The sequence below is a fragment of the Dromaius novaehollandiae genome, chromosome 2, assembly GCF_036370855.1.
Source record: "Dromaius novaehollandiae isolate bDroNov1 chromosome 2, bDroNov1.hap1, whole genome shotgun sequence".
NCBI lineage: Eukaryota > Metazoa > Chordata > Aves > Casuariiformes > Dromaiidae > Dromaius > Dromaius novaehollandiae.
In genome coordinates, this window is record NC_088099.1 from 64,983,619 (window position 1) to 65,004,115 (window position 20,497).

The window sequence follows — 20,497 nt, forward strand, 5'->3', positions numbered from 1 at the left end:
TTCAGCAATGCTGAATTAATATAAAAATGTGTATGGTATGGTAGTTTGTTCTGGTATCTTGATTTTATTTGTCCATTTCTACTGTGTTCCTCGAGCATCAGTTATTAAACCTTTCCTGGCTTGAGACATTTTATATTAGACCTGAGATATTACGCACAGCACACTACTTTGCTTAAGTCCATCTCTAGCTCCAATTTCTTTCTGTAAATGGAAAAAAATTGGCAAAGAATCTTGCAAGCCATGTAAGTTTTTGATTTTGTTTTTATTTGTGGCACTAACAGACATCAATATTTTACAATATATAATATACAGACATATTAAATGCAGATGGCTAAATATTCTCTTGCTTTCAACATTACATAGCTGTATGTTTTCAAATTTCAACTCCAAAAAAAGAACCTACCTCCACTCTGGTCTGTGATTATAAAAATGTAAATGTACAAACTTCCTCTTCTTCGGTTTCACTGTGATACAGGAAATGTGAAAAAGCATTTTGATCTGTTCTTTTTAAGTTAATCATTTCAATTTAACAAAATATTTTCAAAATATGTACAACCACAACTACCAAAGTAGTTAACCATTTGAAAAAGAAGCTGCTATAAATCCTTGTGAGACAACACACAACAGCCGTATGAACTGGAAACAAAGGGCCCACTTGTGCGTGACCTGACCAGGTGACAAAGTCCTGCTTGCAGATGTAAACCACCTCCACTTCCTTTGGCAGTGCAGGAATGAGTTCAAAATCTTGGACCACCACACAGTCCTCTACTTATAACCTTCACAGTTGCAAACAAAGATCCCTTAAGGTGTCTCAATATTTTTCAAGTGCCATGAATCTTACCAGGGTTCAGTATATCGTATTCTACGTCATACCCCATAAGTAACTTTTCAATAAACTCACTGTCTCACATTCAGTATTGATTGCCTGCTTTCTCAAAGCTGCACCAGAGATATAAAGTTCACCTAATCACAAAAAACAATGACTCCAGCATATGGCAATTTTGGTCTTTCAGAATACACCATAACTTTTCTCCTGTGATTAACTTGTATAGATCTTTGTTCTGTTTTTTTCCTCTTATTGCTTATAGCTCTTTTCCAAATCAAGTAAGAAGCAAGCAAATAGTCTGAAACAGTTATGCACTTTTAACAACTTGAAATTAATATTACTTTTCAGACAGTTAGCAAAAGTCTTTTAATTTTGCTCATAAACACAATTAAGTATTAACAGAGGACTGTACAGTGTTTATACCCTTATTAACCTGCCAACAAGAATAGTTTATTGGCAACCTTAAATATTCAGAGGCAAAACACAATTCCTTGGCACAGAAGCTTTACAGCAGAGCAACATATTTTTCCCTTAGAACCATTATGCAGGAACACAGAAAATTAACTACAACTTATTTTGGCTTGTAGACAAGAGAAAAAACTAAACTTCTTGATGTTTTTTGCCACTTCAGACCTTGAATGATGATTATGGGTGCATATGGGGTTAGATTTTCCAATTACCTGTTCTTTATACACAATTCAAACGAGCAGAGGGACCTATAACAAAGAAAAGCACATGATCATTCAAGATATTTTTAAACCTTCAACTGCTGACATTGTTAACCAAGCATTCTCCTGTGGGGCTGTTTACAAGCTTAGTTTCTTCATCAGTTCTTTGAGACTTGAAGCTTATCTTTTTTCCAGCTACATTGTTCTAGTGAAAGGTATTATCCTTTCCTAAAAATCCCACCCCTCATACATCCTAGATAATTACAGCTGCAGTAACATTATTACTAGAATGTAGGCGATGGATTTTTCTGTGAACTTCCTTCATTTTGTGGACTGAACACAAACCCTGGCTGTATGTAATACCTGACAGTCAAAATCTGTTCAATATTGGTTAGCTGTCACTGGTCATATAAATCAACTGATAGGTACTTTGCTTCCCGATTGAATGAAAAAAACTCCCATAGCCTCTGATTCAGGAAAATACTTAAACTTAGGTTCCTTCCTAGTCTTCAGTTCATCTAAGCATATGCTTAACTGTAAATACGTATGCTAGGGTGCTCTTCTCACTGAGCTTTCATTCTATCACAGAGATATACAATACTGGCACCACAAAAGCTAAACAGGATCAGTGTGTTTGACCAAGTTTAAACTTTTGGATTTTGGCCTTCGTATCCTTGGCAGAAGCTTTATTCTTAGAGAAAAAATAGGTCACTGTACAAATTATTAGCAAGGTGAAGAGTTTAAATTAAATTTTATCTTTCAATTCGAATGGAGTAACAGCCTGCAAATGACTGCCTTTCACTGTGCATGGGAACCAAAATCACTTTCTGGGCTCATTTGACTACCAGTGTATCCAGCTTGGACAACCTCTTAGCAGGGCCTCCTTCCCCTACTTCCAGCATATCAGTGCCAACAACAACTATGGCTGTGAGTTTGTAATTTCTGTCATTGCACCTACAAACATTAATGATAAGAAACAGTATTTCTTCATTCACAATTGTACATCCCTGATAATACTAGAAGAGTGGTCCACTGCTTGACATAAAGGTACAGAACTCGACCACGATCCCTAGAAGACACTGAACATGCCGTAATTCAGATCGATGCATTACTTGTTAGCAACCAACTTTGAATTATCCCAGCATATACCAGGGATTCACTGTAATGGGTGCAGCAATTACCTTATCTGGCTCCTTTAATTGCCAACAGAATGATATACTGCATGTATCAGGAGTTCATGTGACTAAATGCTGAATGCTGGAATAAACGTTTGTGGGTACTGTGATGGAGCCAAATTAATTTTAAAAATCATAGCAAGTAAACATAAAAAGGCTGCTTAGATGTGTCCAGCTCTAATCTTAACTGGAAAACATGTGAAAGCTGTAGAGTATCTCTTGCATGTACAATTAAAAAGTGGTCTACAAAAATTATTCTTCCATGAGCAAAAGTTTGTTTTTTAGATAAGCAACCTTGCCTTCCCCAGCTTGTGCAGGAACATTCCCTTGCAGTATTTCTACCAAATCCCTGGGTACAGCTCTAAGATGAGTAGATGGCATATAAGCAAAGGCAACTTTTATAGCTTCTCTTTGCTGAGTAAGATTTTCAATCCTGCATGGGCTTGTGCTGCAACGTATACCTACAGCTAGGCATCTAACAGGTTATTTGCATGTATAGTTATGTTTTTTTCCACATATACACAGAATTTCAGAAATCTAGCATTTTCAGAGATAGAAACAAAAAGTTTAAAAACTAAAAGAAATGATTATAGGAAATTGCAAAAAAAGTTGCTTGATACAATTTAAATAAAACATTAGATCACTTTTAACATCAGATCACTTTTAACATGAGAAGCTCAAATGATACAGCTCCATGACTTGAGTTTTGCTCACTAAAACCAGCCTAAAAGTTGGTCTCGGATCAGCTCTTTATTTCCTAGATCAAGTGACTACCCTCGGTACAGAAGGCAGACGGTGTGGCTGGGAAGCAGACACCTCGTGGGTGAGATGTGCTCATTTCTGATGCCAGTTAATCACCAAAGGCATTAGGGCAGCCATCCTGGTGGCTTCACTTGATGACGTCTCGCTGACTTGCTGTTATACTTTGGATGTGTTAAACGTGCCAGGTTCCTCATCGGACCATTTTGAGAATGAAAAAGGGCTACTTCCCGTGTATTGTAAGGTCTTTTCCAACTCAGTAAGGCCATTACTTTGCAGTAACAGCCTGTGCCTCCATTCCCTTCGGGTAGGATCTGCAACCCAACCACCTTCTGGAGGGTCTCTGAACTGCACTGCACTGGGGATGAACCATGTTACTAAGCAGGCCTAACTGGGCTTGGCACCCACAAGAATTTTCCCTCAGGAGTCTGTGGACAGCAACAGCGTGCAATAAAACAGAAGCCGTTTCTTCAAAACAAAGTGTGATTTATTTGCCAAAACAGGCACAGCACTCCAAGAAATGGATTAAAGAACAGCCAGGAGTCCTATGCACATACTGTTTTACCTATACTTGGCATTTCCCTCAAATATGTATTTTTGCTCTGGTTTGTTTTGGGTGACCCAATTACAGCCTTTCTGGGGCAGACCCGGACTCTCAGCAAGGTTGGGTCAGCCTGCAGCAATTTCTCTCCTCCCTTCCTGCACAGTGGATCTTTTAACTTTAAAGTTCGTGACTTTAGCAAACAGCTGTGTAATCAGGGGTGGAGTGGAGGAGTTGCCTTTTCACAGATATTAATAGAGCCCAAATGTTTGTTGGGATGCTCCTTATCTAGGCAATTGGTTGCTTTTCATGTTTGGTTCCCCTGACAGTCCCATTTGATCTACTTCCATTGCAAATAACCCCTCATAAATAAGCACAAACTGAGTCATACATAACTAAGCAATGCAGATCTTTCCTAGTTTTCCACAATATTAGCTAACTAAATTACTTCACCATCAGAAGCCCTTGTTCCAGAAAACTTCCAGAAGACAACGGAGGAGAAAAACATGCAATTAAAGGACTTAACTATCTAGTCGGCTATCTAATTGTTGCAACCAGAATCTAACACGCAACCCAGTCAAAAAATGGCTCTGGGCTCACACCTTCACATCAGGACATCATGGATCTTTGACAGAGGAAGCAAAATAAAGAAAAACGTTTGCTTTGGCCTTGGCACAAAACCACACACCAGCTACTGTCTACCAAAAACTCAGTACTCCTTGCAGACATGTTCTGCAGCTGTAAAGGAAGAAAACCCTGATATGCAGATATCATATATTCTCCTCTACCAAGTCAACTTTTGCTGTCACAAGGTGTCCAGCTGCAGAAAAGATCAGAAATTGACTCTCATTTAACACAGCAAGCTAGGAGAAATATTAATACACACTGGATAGAAACTCTGAGAAATTTGACAACGTTTTTACTTTTATCAATGATCAAGGGCATGGGATCTCAGATGTCAGAATGATATGACGCCTTTGGTATATACAAGACTTAGCTTGCACATCCAATACAATGAAGGACAGCACTATAACAAGAAAAACTTGCTCTGTCTTTGGACAAAATGCCTTTCTTATTTTCATAAAAGATATGCAAGAAAAGATGCACTCTTTAGTCATTTCAATGTCAGATCTACTGAAAATTACTCTGTTTTGAAAATGAAAGAAGACAGGCACAGAATTTAGCAGAATATATCAGTATATCAAGCTCACTTTCGTAGACTGTAATGACTATCCAACTGTTTCAAAATGAATCCCCAAGGATGTGATGACTTGTTTTAATGAGTAGGGCTGTAGGCCCCCCAGAGACTTCTGCAACAGTCAGTTGGAAGAGCAAGGTTCACACTATCTGGAATTTGAAAAGATCTAGAAAACAAAGAACTGCATGTGGTACTCTTGCATGTACAAACCCACCTTTTTCCTGTAAAATGGTGAAGCTGAGAAGGAAAATCTGGTCTGGAGTGTTATTTCTTCATAAGTTGTAGTCTTCTATTGGTATGCATAATATAGACACAATTTTTTTCACATGCACAACAACTGCACATCCTGGTTTCCATTTCCATGCTGATGGAAATTTCTCTGAAAAACTGATGTGTTTGTGCAATTGGTAATGATGCTGTGGAACTTCTGGTTTACCAGAAACAAGATTTTTCTAGCTATTTTTTTTATTTTGAAATTGGTAATATATTTTGAATTGGTTTAAAGAGGACAAGCAAGCAAGGTTAAAGCTTGTTTACACATTTATGGTTGGCATCAGCTAAATCACGTGTTGGGAAAACTCCATCTGTTTTTGTACGTTCCCTGAAGTCCCTGGATCAAAGTTCATTCTTAGATACTGCAGTGTAATATTAGGATGACGCCACTGAGGCAAACTGCTTGCTCTCTTCACCCAGAAATGAGGCGTAACTGAAGGTTAGGACAGAATCTTGATCAAAAAGATAAATGAACTTACTCCAAAAATCAACACGGACAACTGAGCAAGAATGTTATTTAGCCATCCAGGAGCTGACTTACCAGTAGTTGACCACAAAAGAGAAACACAAATCATCCAATTGATAAAGTTCAGGCAGATATTAAAAGGATCTCACAGTTTTGCTGACAGCTCTCAGCATGTGCCACCTAAGCTTCAGTGTTGGGAACTAAGGTCTACAACACAGTATTGAAATTAGGAGAGAGTATTTATGTCTAAATTTGCTTCCGGTTTGTGGAAGCAGGAAAAGGAAATGGGTAGAAGAACCCTGGGTCACATATCTGATCGTTCCTTGTCTAAAGGACAGCCATTATTATCTCAGATTCATGAGCATAGCAAAGGGCACGAAAAAGTTTTCTGAAATGATATTCATGCTCTTAATGTTCTCTTTTAAAAGAAATAGGTACTGGCATATTCATATGGTTGCATATATGCACAGGCATGTTTTAGCCTTCTAAAAGAGGAGAAGCACTCATTCAAAAATGTGTTTTAATAGCTGTCCAGAGGGGTTGAAATATGCTCCTGATCTTTGATTCAGCTAGAGAAAACACAGTATGTACACCTTCTCATGGTGACAGAAAGAAATGTGCGGCTAAGATAGCTTACAACAGCTCCCAGAGCAGCACAGGAAGCTCAGGCTATTTCATCCAAAAGACTGAAAATATAAAAGTATGTTTACCTTTTTTAACTTTGCTGCTCCAGCACCAGAGCGAATGGCCTCCATCAGGGCTTGCCTTGCCTCAGCAAGGCCAGCTGCAGCAGGGGCAGAGGACTTCAGAGCTGCTGCTGATGGCAGAGCGGGAGTTGGCGGTGGCTGCGTGGGGAGTGGTGGGATACAAAGCCGCTCTTCCCGAGGCTCTTCTGCCTTTTGCAAGGACAGTTCTGCATTTCTAAAACTCTGCAGTTCTTCGGAGGCCACTGAGGAGATCTGTTCAACATGCAGTTGAAAGGTGGTGATTAATATCAAAGCATGACTAAACCTTAATTATTTGACATTTGATGCACTTAATTTCAGGACCCCAATTTCACTTTGCTTGAATGATATAAAGCACGTAGAACTTTTGTTTGCTCATAGGGTTGAACATCTGTTACTGCTCACTCACATCATTCAGTCAGGCTGATTACCAGCATCAAGGATTTGGCATCGACTCAGAAACTCAATCTCTATTTACTGTGAGCTCCAGCATCCTGTAACTCTTCTTGGCATGTAAGGTAACAGACAGAGAGTTGGACTTGGTATTCATTTGGAAACAACCACAAAGATTTTTGGAATCAGGAAGGTATATTAAGCCTGCAGTAGCCACCCAGAAATCTTGTTACTTTTAGCAGCCTGGGCTGCACAGAAATAATCTCAGATGAGAGTGAGGCTCTTCTAGAGCTGTGCTTTTGGGACCTGGCTTCATTGAAACAAACTGTTATTAAATCTAAAGTTTCCAGCCATACTAAAAAGAAATAGGACTAGAGAGAACTACGTGAAAGCATACAGCAAAAAAACAATTGGTTCCTCTTACAAGGGGGTTTCTGTGGAATTTCTGAACCTAAAATTCCTGCATGAAACATAGGTGGATATCTATTTTTGTTTAAATGAATGCAGGGGGAGGAGGTAATCATTCAGACTAAGCCAGATTTTCCTTCAACTGCCTCAACAAATCTTTTTGTTGTTAACGATGTTACTAGTAATAACCATGATAAAGCCTTAGTAATTAAAATGATTTGGAAAGTACTAGGAAATTTAGTATCATGTGGCAAATGGGAGGTTTACCAGTAAATGCACTATCATTCCTTTTTTCAGAGAAACTGAGGCACAATACGTCTCTAATGAAAAATGAAAGGATTCATTCTCCCACCAAGCAAGCCAAATTCAGAGAGCTCCGACATTCTGTTCCCTCACTGTACATACAAATATATGGGAATGAAGTCATGTCAGATAAGACATGAACATCTGAGATGACATTGAAGGGACAGCCCTTCCATCACAGCACATCTATATCCAGCCCTGTACACATGTAAACATGGTGCTTTAACTAGCACAGGTGACATGGTGTGAAAAAGAAACATATGGTTTCTAAGCAACTTCCTTTAAAATGATGCCAAAAGCTTCTCTGCTGGAGAAAAGTATTCCAAAAAGTCTCTGTGATAAAATAACACCACTTCATTCTCAGAGTGTCTTTCACACAGATTTACATTTATGCCAAATGAATGCAAAATGCAATTAAGTATGTGTGAAGATGGCTGTGGCACATCCTTGATCAAGGGGTTGCTGATCCTTTACTGCCTCTAGTAGCATATTCTGTTCTCAGGCTCAGAGAAAGCTGTACCCTACCTACAGCAGGAGCAGTGAGATACTCAGAACTGCTTTGAGGGAAGGAGTAATGCCCTAACTCAGAAAAGAGACACTTTCAATCTTGTGCCAGCTAACTGGATGTAATGGCCTGAGTCATTGCATGAGGGAAATGGGGGACTCCTTGCCAAATACACATCCGTGACTTGATTAGCGAACTGAGGGAAAGCTAAGGCTAGAACGATGCAGGCTTTGGCTATTAGGAATAGGAGATGCTTTAATGGTTAGGTCAGTCCTTCAGGCAGAAGGAATCATCCTGCTGCAGTGGAAGAGAGTTTGAGATTTTCCGTCAACGTCCATTACTTGCATACAATTTAATGCATCTAACTCATGAAGCACACATGAAGAAGTCAAAATGTGTTCTTAGGTAACTGGGATTGGATGTATACAGTAGGTAATGCAAATAACCTAACTGCATACTCTTAAAGTGCAAAAACTAACACCTAAATGTGTGCAACTGATGATCATCTGGTGCCTTCCACGTACGTTCTCTTAAATTCATTTGGATTTCTACACGATTCTTTCTCAGCTACAAGCATACAATTTCAAAGAGTAACTTCTGTAGCAGAGCACAGACCCTGACCCACTATATTATCTAAGTCAGATCTGGTCTTATATCATAATATTTTCCCCCAAGCTTTTCTCTCTGCAGGATAACTCCAGTTTGCATCATTTCCAGGTTTATCCAAAACCTCAGTAGGAACAGACTGCACTTAGAAGATCACTGATCATCTTTATTTCTTACCTTTTTTAGCTTTGAGGTGCCACTGTGGCCTCTGATTGCTGCCAGCAGGGCTGAGCGCTCATTTTCTGGCTCGGCAAATGAGGGTTTCTTGTGACTTCCATTTAATGCACTGTCTGAAATCTAGAATATAAAAACAATAAACCTATTAGATATTTACTTAGAGACAATTTGGAAATACTATTGAAAGCATTTTTAGTGCTTGTACCAGAATGCAAGCTACGGAGACTAATCAGTCTATCTTCTTTCAGGCCTGCTTTTACAACCCTTATTCATTCTGACTGGTAAGGATATATGTAGATTCCAGTAAGTAACATTGTGTGTACAGATGCAGTTACATATCCCCTGAGCATTAGTGACAAATTAATACCACCAAATTCATACAAAATGTAGCCTTCTTTCCTTTACAGATATTTACAAGTTTTCTCCACACAGTGTGTTCCTGTTTTTACATAACATAGAGAAAAGCGGGTTAGGCTCTTCAGCTAACCTCAATTACCTCTCCTCTAAGCTGTATCTGTGCACCCCCTGTCTCTCCTAGCTAGTGCAGCAGCAATAGCATTGCATAACATACAGGACATGCAACATAACCAGTGGCTTGGTCTGCATTTTGCCATTTTAAATTTTTCAAAAACGACGTGCACTCCAGCTCACCAGCAGCTGGACCAATTATAAAACAGCTGGTGCCTGATAGCGCAAATACAGGCTTCTGCAGGCTGCACAGGCTGAATGAAGCCTCCACTTTACCTTTCTGAGTTTCTCCTTCCCCCCTCCTGTTTGGATGGCTTCCATCAGGGCACTGTGCAGGGACGTATCTTTCGGGATTGGTTTCTGGACAACTGGTTTGAACTTCTTCTTTGGTCCAAAGATGTTGGTCTGAACATTAACATCCAGCTCACCGATAGCACTAGTAACCAAACCGTCGTGTCTGTCCTCCCGTTCTGACTCCGTGTGATTGTTTGTAGGCGCACCATTCAACTCAGGCGATGCCTTAAAACAACTAGTTTGTACGCTGTTAGCAGGAGGCCACTTACCGGCTCGCAAAGACGAGCTGGAAAAGGGTGGGACGACCTGGAGATCTGGTGACTTGAGAGATGGGGCCAAATTACTATGGTTCAAAGTCTCACATTTCTGGTCAAACAAAAGATGCGTTTTTTTCTCTACTATAATTTGCTTGCTGTTTAAACTGTGATCATCTTCTGTAGCGTTGTTATCCTTTGAAGAGGATTTAGTAAGTGGGACACTGGCACTCTTTTTATAGAAACTAGGAGGAGTTGCTTGACTTGGTGCCCTGATGTTGACTATTTTGTTTTCCACTCCAGAATTATCACCAGGTGTAAACCTGTGGGATGCTTTTAGACTGGAAGTAAAAATATTTGAAAGTGGTTCTCTTGTTTCTGCTGAATCTGTCTCCACGGGGCTGTATTTGGCCACAATAATACATCTTTTTGGGAAAAGCTCTCCTTCAGTTCTAACCTCTCCTGCCCCATGCTTATGTTCTTCTTTCTCATGATGTTCTGTGGAGTCAGACTTAAAGGTAGGTAGACTGATGTGTTTTGCAATGGCAGAGGCAACGTATTGACTTGAAGTTCTCCTATGCGGCTTTAGAAATGGAAGGTCCACCTTATCCTTATTAATGGTTGGGGCCACTAATCGTTTTGCTTGAGACTGCGTGACTGGAAGAGGTGGTTTGATCTTTTCATTTTCAAACTGTCTTTCAGCTACCTGGGAAGTAACAGTTTGTGGTGCTACAGGTTTTGGAGCTACAAGACAGACAGGTTTGTGTTCCTGTTTTAGAGTAAAGGATTTAGAGTTTGTGGTGACCGCTGACTTTTTAAGAAGATGCTCAGTGGAGTCATCACTTTGCTTTTCCATAGAACTTGACCTCCAGAAGGCCTTTACTTTCCCAATTGGAATTTCCTCACTTTCACCAGTAGTGAAAGCGGTAGTATCTGACATGTTCTTTGTGCCACCAGCATTTGGGCTTATAAGATTGCCTAGTTCATCAATTTTAATGGCACCAGTGGAGAGGGAAACTCCTCTATCAAAATACTTTACATCAGGTTTGGGAGGAACAACTTTAAAGGTCGTCAAACCCATTTTAGGTTCATAATTTGTTCCTGAAATCTGGGCGCGATGACACCATGTGGGTGTTGAAGGGATTTCTTCTATCTTCTCTTCATTTTTTTTTGCCAGTGGCTGCTTGATTTCTAATTCTGATTTACTTTTTCTCAAAGGTCTTTCCCTGTTACTACATTCCTTAAATGGATTTTTTTTCTCTTTTGCTGTACTGATTTCAGCTGAGGCCTTGGAGTGAGATGGAATCAGCTTAGATTTATATTCCTCAGACTTCACACTGTGTTTAGGAGGGGGTTCCAGTCTTAAGCTCTTTTCACTTCTTTTTTCAAAGGAAGAGGTGAGAGATTCAAACATATCTCTCCTCTGTTCCACAGGCAAGCGATCAAATTCATTTTCAGAAGGTTGCCGATGTAATAAGTCTTTGGATATACATATAGATCCACCACCTATATGTCCCTTATCAAAGGAACCTGCGTTGTTATTTTTATTTGTAAAGTTCCCTGTATTAACAGAGTTAGCTGAAATATTTTCTGAACCCCTTGTCTCTTGATTTCCAGTGGACCTAGGGATGTTAACTTCCGCATCATCATCTATGATTGTCACTGGAACAGGAACGGTAACACCTTGGGCAGCGTCAACTCTTCTTGTATGCGGGCTCAACACCTCAGTAATATACTCGGAGTCAGAGTTGCTTATGTCATCCACTGCTGCAAAATACACATGTAAAAGTACATGCAGGTAATATTTAGGCAATATCACTTTAAATTACACAAACAGCTAATACAAACTAATCCAAATCAGATATTTGAGTTCCAGTAAAACTAATAGGAAAATATCTATCTATCTATATATACCTATGTATGTCTATATTACAAAAAAGGAAAGATCTGGGTCCTTTTGCTGTCTGGCTGCTGATTAGGTTCAGGCAAATATTCCTGCAGTCCTCCTTCAGTAAGTGGGAAACATACAAATGCAGCTGAAAGCAGAATTTAATCTATTGTTCATACCTTATCGTTGACTAACTTCTCCCAGTGATAAACATTTCACCACCTGACTCCAAAGGAGAAACATTTCTGAGAAACAACAAGCAACTCCAAATTATGTTTCCCAGACCTGGTTAGTAATAACAACCCAGCTGAAGGATTTCCTTGAGCAAGCAAACAAAGAAACAGTACTTGTATTTTCTCCTCCATTCTTCTCACCCTTCGTTACCAACTACCCCAGAAGCTTCATTGTGCAAGAAGCTTAACTCATCTCTCAAATTTGCTGGTATAAATCGAGGGTTACGACATAGAAGTTAAAGGAACTGCAGTGTTAGAGTACTCAGAGAAATTAAATCAGAATCAAGTCCACCGCAAAAGTACTAAAATAAAGGCCTTTAAAAAAAGTATTCAACATCAGTCGGTGACAAACCATTAACAGCGAAGCATCGTCATTAACAGTAGGCAAAAGAGAAGAACAATATTGCTTTGTGATGACATTTTATCTCTGTCCACTGTTTCTGGTCAATATTTTCAATTTTTAACTTTAAAGTACAAGGCTGCTAATGCAGAGGAAGCACTGGGTACCAAAATCCCCCCCTCTCCACTTCATTATGACAAAATACAAAACAGAAGCATTATTCATAAAACACAGAGCCAAGTTCATTACTGGTTTAGCTTCACTAAAGTCAATCAAATTGTACCAAATTTGGCCCACAAAATGTGCCCATAAACTGCTCTTCATTTTGTTCTGGTAGCAGACATTGAAATACAATGACAGTCTGATACAGCAGCCTCCAAAATACCCAGTACTAGTGTATAAAGAGTGGCTTGCCCCAGAGGCAACGTGAAAGCAGTCTCTTTGGGGGGACCACGTCTGCCTCCGAGGAGTGAGCTGCTCCCAGTGACCCTAGTGAGAAATGTGTGGACGTCTCAGAGCACGGTTTGCTTCGGTATCTCCTGGCTATGCCCAGCTCCTTCGTACTTTAGAGGTAACCTACTTCCCTACCTTCCAAATCTTCATCCAGGTCAGCCAGCGTCTGCTGGAATTGAGCAGCAATGAACGTATTCTCGCTGTCACGCTTAGCGGAGGTACTTTCTTCATCTCTACTGCTAATTGAAAGAGGAAAAAAATAGGTTAGGTCTCCGTTTTTGCTGTGCGGCGTTGTTCTGAAATACACTCTCATTTTGGCACTTTTGGTCCTATCAGGGCATGGAAATTCCTCCCCCAAAGCAGAAAAACGTGCAGCCCTAGACGCATGCGCCGCATTGACACAGCCATATCTAGGACGGACCTCTGTGGTGCTGAGCACACTCAGTGTGCCGGTGATCAAAAGATAAGGATTAATAGAGCCTGTCACGAAGAAATGGCCTGGCCTCACAGTGCAGTATGCATTTCAGCCGGGCTGCTGCAAAGCACTGTGTGCCAAGGCAAAGGGTTGCATATCCAGCTAATTTCAAAGGAGATCACTACCCATCCAGCACCTACCCTGCCAATAAATCTGCACCTTCATTAAATAAAAATTGCATGGCAATGAAAAACAAAAGCAGCTATGGACTGTTTGACCATTGCTCCTCTTCCTGGGGGGAGGGAAGGGAGGAGGAAAGAGAAACTAATTCCTTAAGAGCTGTTTCTAATAAAACCTATCAAGGGGCCTGATTTTTTGCCAGGAATTAGCTCTATGGTTTTCAGTTATGTTGTACAACTATCTAAAACAAGTCTGAAATCAGAATGAGTGCTGTTTTCTTGGCTTATTAAAAGAAAAAAATTGATGAAACTAAGAAAAAACTAACAAAAAAGAACTAAAATTTAAAAAAATACACATGACAACCTGCTTTACAACAAACCTCCTGTTTCCTGGGAAGAAAGACTCAACCAGAAGAATTTTTCTACTGAAATCAAAAAGCCAGGATTTCATGTTGGGAGACTTCTTCCAGTTACTTGTTCCTCCCCTGCAGTCAAAACATTTTGATCTATGACTCTGCATCTAAGTTTTGCCCTTGTGATTAGGCTATTGACAATACAACTTTCCATTCTAACCACACCTAAACTAACTCTGATCAGGCAGAGCAGCTTTGCCCTTTTCAAGATCAAGCATTTCATCTCACAGATGAAGTAAGATGACTTTTTCTTGGTAGTATACCGGACACCATCTGCAAAATGCTATTTTGCTGCTGCCCTTTGAGATAGTCATCTGAATCAAAATTCAGGGCTGTTTCCTGGCATTGACTTAAATAATCTCTAGCACTGTAGTTTCCTTTTTTTTTGCTATTTTATTGTTATATTTTTTCTCTTGCTCATAGTAGGAATAGCTGAAATCACATGTTTAACCATCTTTTTTTTTTTTTTTTAATTGCACTCACTTCTTTCTCCATGCCTTTTATACTGGAATGAACAAATGCACTCCTAGAGCCTGCTTCTTCTACTCGCAGCTAACTCCCTTGGACTTATAAAGGTGAGTTCATGTATGCTGGGTCAATAAAAGCAGTAAACCACACCTGCAGGGAAATCTTTCAAAACTGGGAAGGCACGAATCAGCCAGAGTCTCCAAAAGAGGCAACAGGTGCTGTAGGACTCTAATCCTACTGTACTAAAGTGTACACACACACACACACACACACACACACACACACACACACACACACACTGAGATCACTCATCTGAACAAACTGACAAGAAGATTTAAGCTTACTGAAGCATTGGGACTGGTGCAGAAGTTTGGCAAACAAAACTCTCAACTTGAAGGTGGCAGAAAAGAACCAACCCAACTTTATAGTTTTGCAGTGCAAAGTTTTATAAAATTAATAAAAAAATACTTGTTTTCCTACAAGTGCATTTTAAAACGACTTATTCCCAAACTCAAAGGGTTTTCGAGAGGAAAATCACTCCAATTGCACACCAGCTAAACATGTCTATCCAGTTTGGAAGGCAAATACTGCATTCTGCTTTGCAAAGGTTGGTCTTGGGGGATAGTTGTCCGCAGCTGGAAGCAAAGTATGGATGTGCACTGAAACTCATTCTCTAAGCTGTTGTGCAGAAGGTGCTTTAGGCTATGGTGCTTGAATGAAAACCTTGGAAGAAAAACGTGTAAGCCTGTACCTATCAGAGAATGAGACTGAAGCTCATGAAGGCCCTGCCTGCTCACCATCTTCTTGGTACCTCATCATATGTTTTTGTGTATTGCACCAGTGCTCTACCATACAGCCAAACTCGATGTTACTGGGCTTGTCAGGGTTGGGCTTTCTCCAGGAGGTAATGAAACCTATGGGCTTGAAAATTTTATGGGCAATTTATCTAGGAACAGGGATTTCGGGGTCCAAACATGTAGTATGGGTTCATTGCACTGACCAGCTCTTTCTTCCCTTAAATCAATGGAAAACTTTCAATGATTCCTTATAGCAAAATTGTCATCATCTTGATGGGTGAAACAGTCACTGGAGGTTTCTTTTATTATCCTCTGTGCAGGTATGCAGTGACTACACATAATTTGCTTCTCAATCTCTGCTTTAATCTCCTTATCTAGACAACTAGGATAAGAGTATCCAATTCACAGAAGTTTTCTGAGGGAAAAAGAACAATGCGGTGAAAATGAAAGGATTTATTTTTCTCTTATGCAGGGAGCTTCAATAAAAGCAGACCTTTTCTTGTGCATTTCCAAATCCCTAAAAGAGCTATTGTTCAATTCATCTCAAATTCACCTAAAAAGCAAGGCAGCACACAGACATTAGCCATAGAGCTCTTCTTGAAATGCTTAGCACCAAAAATTTAAAATATACAGTGATATGTGTTTTGTGAGGTGAAGATCTGATAATTTCCAGTAGCTCGCATGGTGTATAAATACACCTAAAAAGAGTCTTTCACACACAGTATTTGGAAAAGGAAAACAAAAGGGCCTCTAATTTATTTTTTCAAAGCCTTCTTCCCTTCTGACCCTATACACTTTTCTTTTGTTGACAGCTGTGTTTTGGCCAGAATCCAAGAAAAATACAAGACTTATTCTGATACCACGTTTTACATTCTGGATAAACATTACCAGTGGCATTTTCTCACACATACTTTTTTTTGACTCGGGGAAGAACTTGATAACCTTTAGGCTGCTTTTCTCGTAAAACGCAAGGCGCTAAAAATAAAGCACTGGGGAGCGTTTAGCACAAACTCGAAATGGCCAACATGCGTGGCTCCTGAGAGCCTGCTCACTTATTACTTATGAAGACTAGCAGAGATTGGTGCAAGAGCACAGAACTGAGCAGAGCAACTACTAAACTACTGCCTTCAGAGCTCAGTCTACAACACATAATTGCTCCTCTGCAGTCACTCACCCAGTTGGAGACAAAATGAAACTTCGAGCAGCATTTTGTTAAATTAGGGCCACGGGAGACAGCCATTTATGAGAAAGTTTACATTCTAAGCAAGAGAGGAAAAATCTCTGACAAACCTAGCTGGAAATCTGCATGAAAAAGAAATCAAAAACAGTTGAAAAGCTACCAGATTTGTAATCAGAGAAGCTGCCGTTTTGTTATACTTCAAGCAGTTTTGCAAATGATAAAATTGACCCAAGTCTTTTTGGAAGAAAGCTCATTTTCCAAGAACTCTGGAAAGCCTTGCACGTAGTACCAGAGGTAGACAGCCTTATACTCCCAGCATAACTGAGAAAACACAGTGCAGAGCTGTGACTGCAGTGAAGGGACTGAGGAAGAGAGTCAGTAGCCTAAACTCAGGCACTCAGGGCCATCTGAAATACTGTAGGGTATTCAAGATACCTGTACGGGGCTGGCAGACGTATTACAGAACGTATGGGAGACCCAGGTCCTTCCAGAGTGGCTGCAGGCAAGATGAAATGGCGGGAGACATCTCTCTTAAGTTAACTGAATCCTACCCCACAGTCTCATATTCGCTATATCAAAAGACTTGAGAACAGGGTTGCTGTAAATTTGTTCTTAGCTATGGAGGGCAGACAGAGCCGTTGTGCCCAGCGTGAAAGGCTGATACTGCAGTTCGCATGGACTGGGCTTCGGAGCACCTTTGGAGCTCCTTTTCCGAGATCTGACAGGGCTCACAGTCTGGCACTGGGGAATCCTCCTGCATGTACCCAAACCCCTCCTCTGCAAAACAGATCCACATTATTCTCCTTTTGCCTAAGTGCTGGATAGAGAAATGCTTCTCACCGGTGTGTATCATGGAGGGTGTTAGAAAAAGAGACTGATGCTGAATGTATTTAAAATGAAGAAAGTATGTCTGAAAGTTCACCCTTTTGAATATGGCTTTCTATTCAGCCAGGTCACAAAGATGACATCAAGTAAACTCAGAGAGTTCACAGATTTGTTTTTTTTTGATTGATGTAGCAAAGTACTCTTCAAAAGTGGAGGTAACTATTTTTCACAATAGTCAATAATTTACAAAGCCTTAGGGACCACTTTTCCAACCTTTCTTTTTTTTAGGGTAGATGACTTTTTCCCTTCCCTTTCCTTTCTCCTCTCCTCCTATCTCCTCTCTTCTCTTTTCTGTCTTCTCTGCTCTGTTCTGTTCTCTTTTCTGTTTTCTTCTCTGTTTTTTATAATGGCTGCAGAAAGGCAGCTAGTATAAGTGGCAGACTTTCTGATCACCTGAGCTACGATGTGACCAATGAAATCCTCCTCTTCTGCTGCCTCCTGTGAACTTAAGGATAAAGCTTTAATGTGCTAGCTTCATATGCCCAAAGCCCATTAAAATGCCATACTGTAGGCTGTTAACGTACTGGAAAGAACATCCCACTTAGGACTGGTTAGATAACAAAGTTTGTCTTTGAAGTAAGATTTCTGCAAGTGGCAAGCAAGTAGGGAAAGGAAAAAGCAGAGAGCCATATTCTGTTTGAAAGCCACAAAATCTCCTTTTTTTATGTCCTTGAATGAGTGACAAAAGAAAGAGCTGCACATTTTTGAGAGCAAGGTACCGATATCACTGCCATAGCAAGTATTTTAGCTTATGTTCTATTTTAAGTTTTGCTGGATAGCATCATACTTAAAATAGTCTTTAGATTGCACTTATATCTGTGCTGAATAAAAATCATCACAGACTGAATTAATCTGTTTTCCAGTCCCAGAATACTTAGGTCCAGTACTGCCTTCAGATATAATACCACCTGATTAAAGTACAAACTTGCAAACATAGATGATGAGGAAAATGAAACAGTATTTCAGCAGCAGCTAAGTTTATGGTCCTTTTATATATCTCCTCTGTGGTTCCTGGTAAAAAACCTAAACAGAAAGCAAATGAAAATGCTTTTGTATATTTATAGCATTGCTTTGTGTTTTTGAGAGCCTTAATGCTAGAAATCTCTAAGCATGTTACATAGCAGGGTGATCTAAGCTTTTAGAGCCCCCAGACATATGTCAGGCTCAGGGTCCTCTCATCGGCTCTGTAAGCTGCAGCTTACAATTTCTTTTGGCCAGAAAATGTCCCCATTCTTTCCCCTCCGCACACGGGGCTCTCACAGCAGCTTCACAACGGAAAAGGCAACAGGCAGGCAGGATTGCCCGCAGGGCCAGGAATAAGCAATAAACTGGACTAATATGGATCAACTTGTAATTCAGCAAACCTGTGCAAAATAACACTCCAAGTTAAAAAATGGCACAGTGCAGGTAAATAATTTCTCTTGGTTTACACAGGAAAATATGAGAAAGCGCAAGGATGAGAATCTTTGTCTCCTGGAACTCAACACTACACCTTTAGCAACTCAATATGCTCCCTAGTATGTAAAATATTCTATAGTTCCAAAGTACAAGGCATTTTTCCTGTGGATGAACTTAACAGAAAGGCTAATCTGGATTCTTGCTGTAATGTCTGTGAATATCTTTTACTTCACCATAATATCATCAATAGCTTCCCTCCATGAACATCTGCCACCAAAAAAGTGCATGAAAATGTCCAGATTGTAAAGAGTTTTCTGGGACAAAGGGAAAGGGAAAGCCAGAGATAAGGAAGGAAATTAGCAAAACTGTGTGAGAAACAGAGGCTTGCAAATCTGTCAGACATCTGGGTCTTAATTAAGTAATTTTTCATCCCTGAAGTTCTTCTCCCTGTTAGTTTAACTCTTTCTCTTGCATCCTCCTCCTTAAAAGGACATCTCTATTTTCAATAAAATAAAACACATGTCTACCCAGCTAAAATAAAACTTGTCCTATGTAGAAACAACAGAGTAAATCTTTCCCATCTTTCCCAAAGATTGTTGTGACAGGTAATTATATAGAACATGTTTGTGCATATACATGCATATATATATATATATATAAATACATTGCTATTTTTTCTAGAGTTTTTCTCTTTCCTTCCTGTCTGCCTTCCTCCATGCAATATTTTGTTTTTCTTCCTGTGACCAGTTTCACCATTAAATTCCTCCAACTACCAAGTTCTCTTTCCCTCCTGTCTTTCCTAAGTACAATACAAAACCCTGTAACATTTGAATTTGAATGGACTTAAGTAGAAAAAAATCATCCATCTCTATCCTTTCAATAGCTTTTGTTTTAAACTCAGCCACCAAAAAACTAAAAGTTTTACAACAAACAGCAAGTATTTCTCAGGTTGCTAACATGAAAGATCCTTTTCTTTCTCCTTACAATAGCTTTGGCTACCAGAAGCAGAGCCAAATGTAACAAATTCTGTCAAGAAAAAGAGAGAATATGAGATTCTCCCTACTGGTATGAAGAGCATTAAGTGACTGAAGTAGGGTTCCCCCTGCTCCAGGCCCTCAATTAACTTTACCTGAAAAAATATTCCTCATTCATGACTACTGAAAGAGTAGATTATGGGAGTAAATCAAGACCTCAGAAAGGTATTTCTGTTTTTTCCCAATCAAGTCACAACCTATAATGCTGTATTTATTTACCTTTATAACTAGCATGTTCCTTTTACATTTAAAAATATTTAAAAATATTTTAATAAATTAAAGAAATTATAGTAAAAATATTTTATGATTTAAAATGTTTGTACTGCTCCGTGTGAGGCTGACAGCACCACCTACTATTAAGGCTCCTTATAAAACTTTAGTTTCAGTTGCTTATACGTTTGGGAAATTACACCTTTTTCCTAGGTGGTAGTCCAAGTGTGACAATTTTTATCACGATCCTCATTGTTCTGTCATTTTTATTGAGCCAAAATGGTCAAATGAATTCCAAGAAGAGCATTTGGAGCAAACGGAGAGGTACATTCTGAAACATGAAGTGCTATATAACGCTTAATCCTCCACAAAAATGGATCGCGTGTGGTCTAACTGGTCACCGGACTGTCTTGACTGTCTGTGCCTCAGCTCTCCTCTCTAAAATAGGACAACGCCACCTTTTCATCTCACACGAATACTGTGAGGAGGAATTAAAGTCTGTATGGCACATGGATAGTAGTGTGATGAGGAAGATAGAAAGACCCAGAGGAAATTAAATAGTCCT

General features: G+C 39.7%; 1 protein-coding gene across 6 annotated transcripts in view; it reads right to left on the reverse strand.

The window, feature by feature from the left end:
* Window positions 1–243: 243 nt before the first annotated feature.
* The window catches only part of COBL (cordon-bleu WH2 repeat protein), a 169,034-nt gene continuing 148,780 nt past the window's right edge, over window positions 244–20,497 (reverse strand). For 5 of the 6 annotated variants that reach the window (XM_064506701.1, XM_064506702.1, XM_064506698.1 and 2 more), the window contains 5 exons: window positions 13,089–13,192; window positions 9,768–11,806; window positions 9,024–9,143; window positions 6,617–6,865; window positions 244–1,542 (listed from right to left, as the gene is read on the reverse strand). In XM_064506701.1, coding sequence (XP_064362771.1) covers window positions 1,525–1,542; window positions 6,617–6,865; window positions 9,024–9,143; window positions 9,768–11,806; window positions 13,089–13,192 — 2,530 coding nt within the window. In that variant the 3' untranslated portion in view covers window positions 244–1,524. The remainder of the gene's footprint in view (window positions 1,543–6,616; window positions 6,866–9,023; window positions 9,144–9,767; window positions 11,807–13,088; window positions 13,193–20,497) is intronic. The other variant, XM_064506699.1, reaches the window with a different exon arrangement.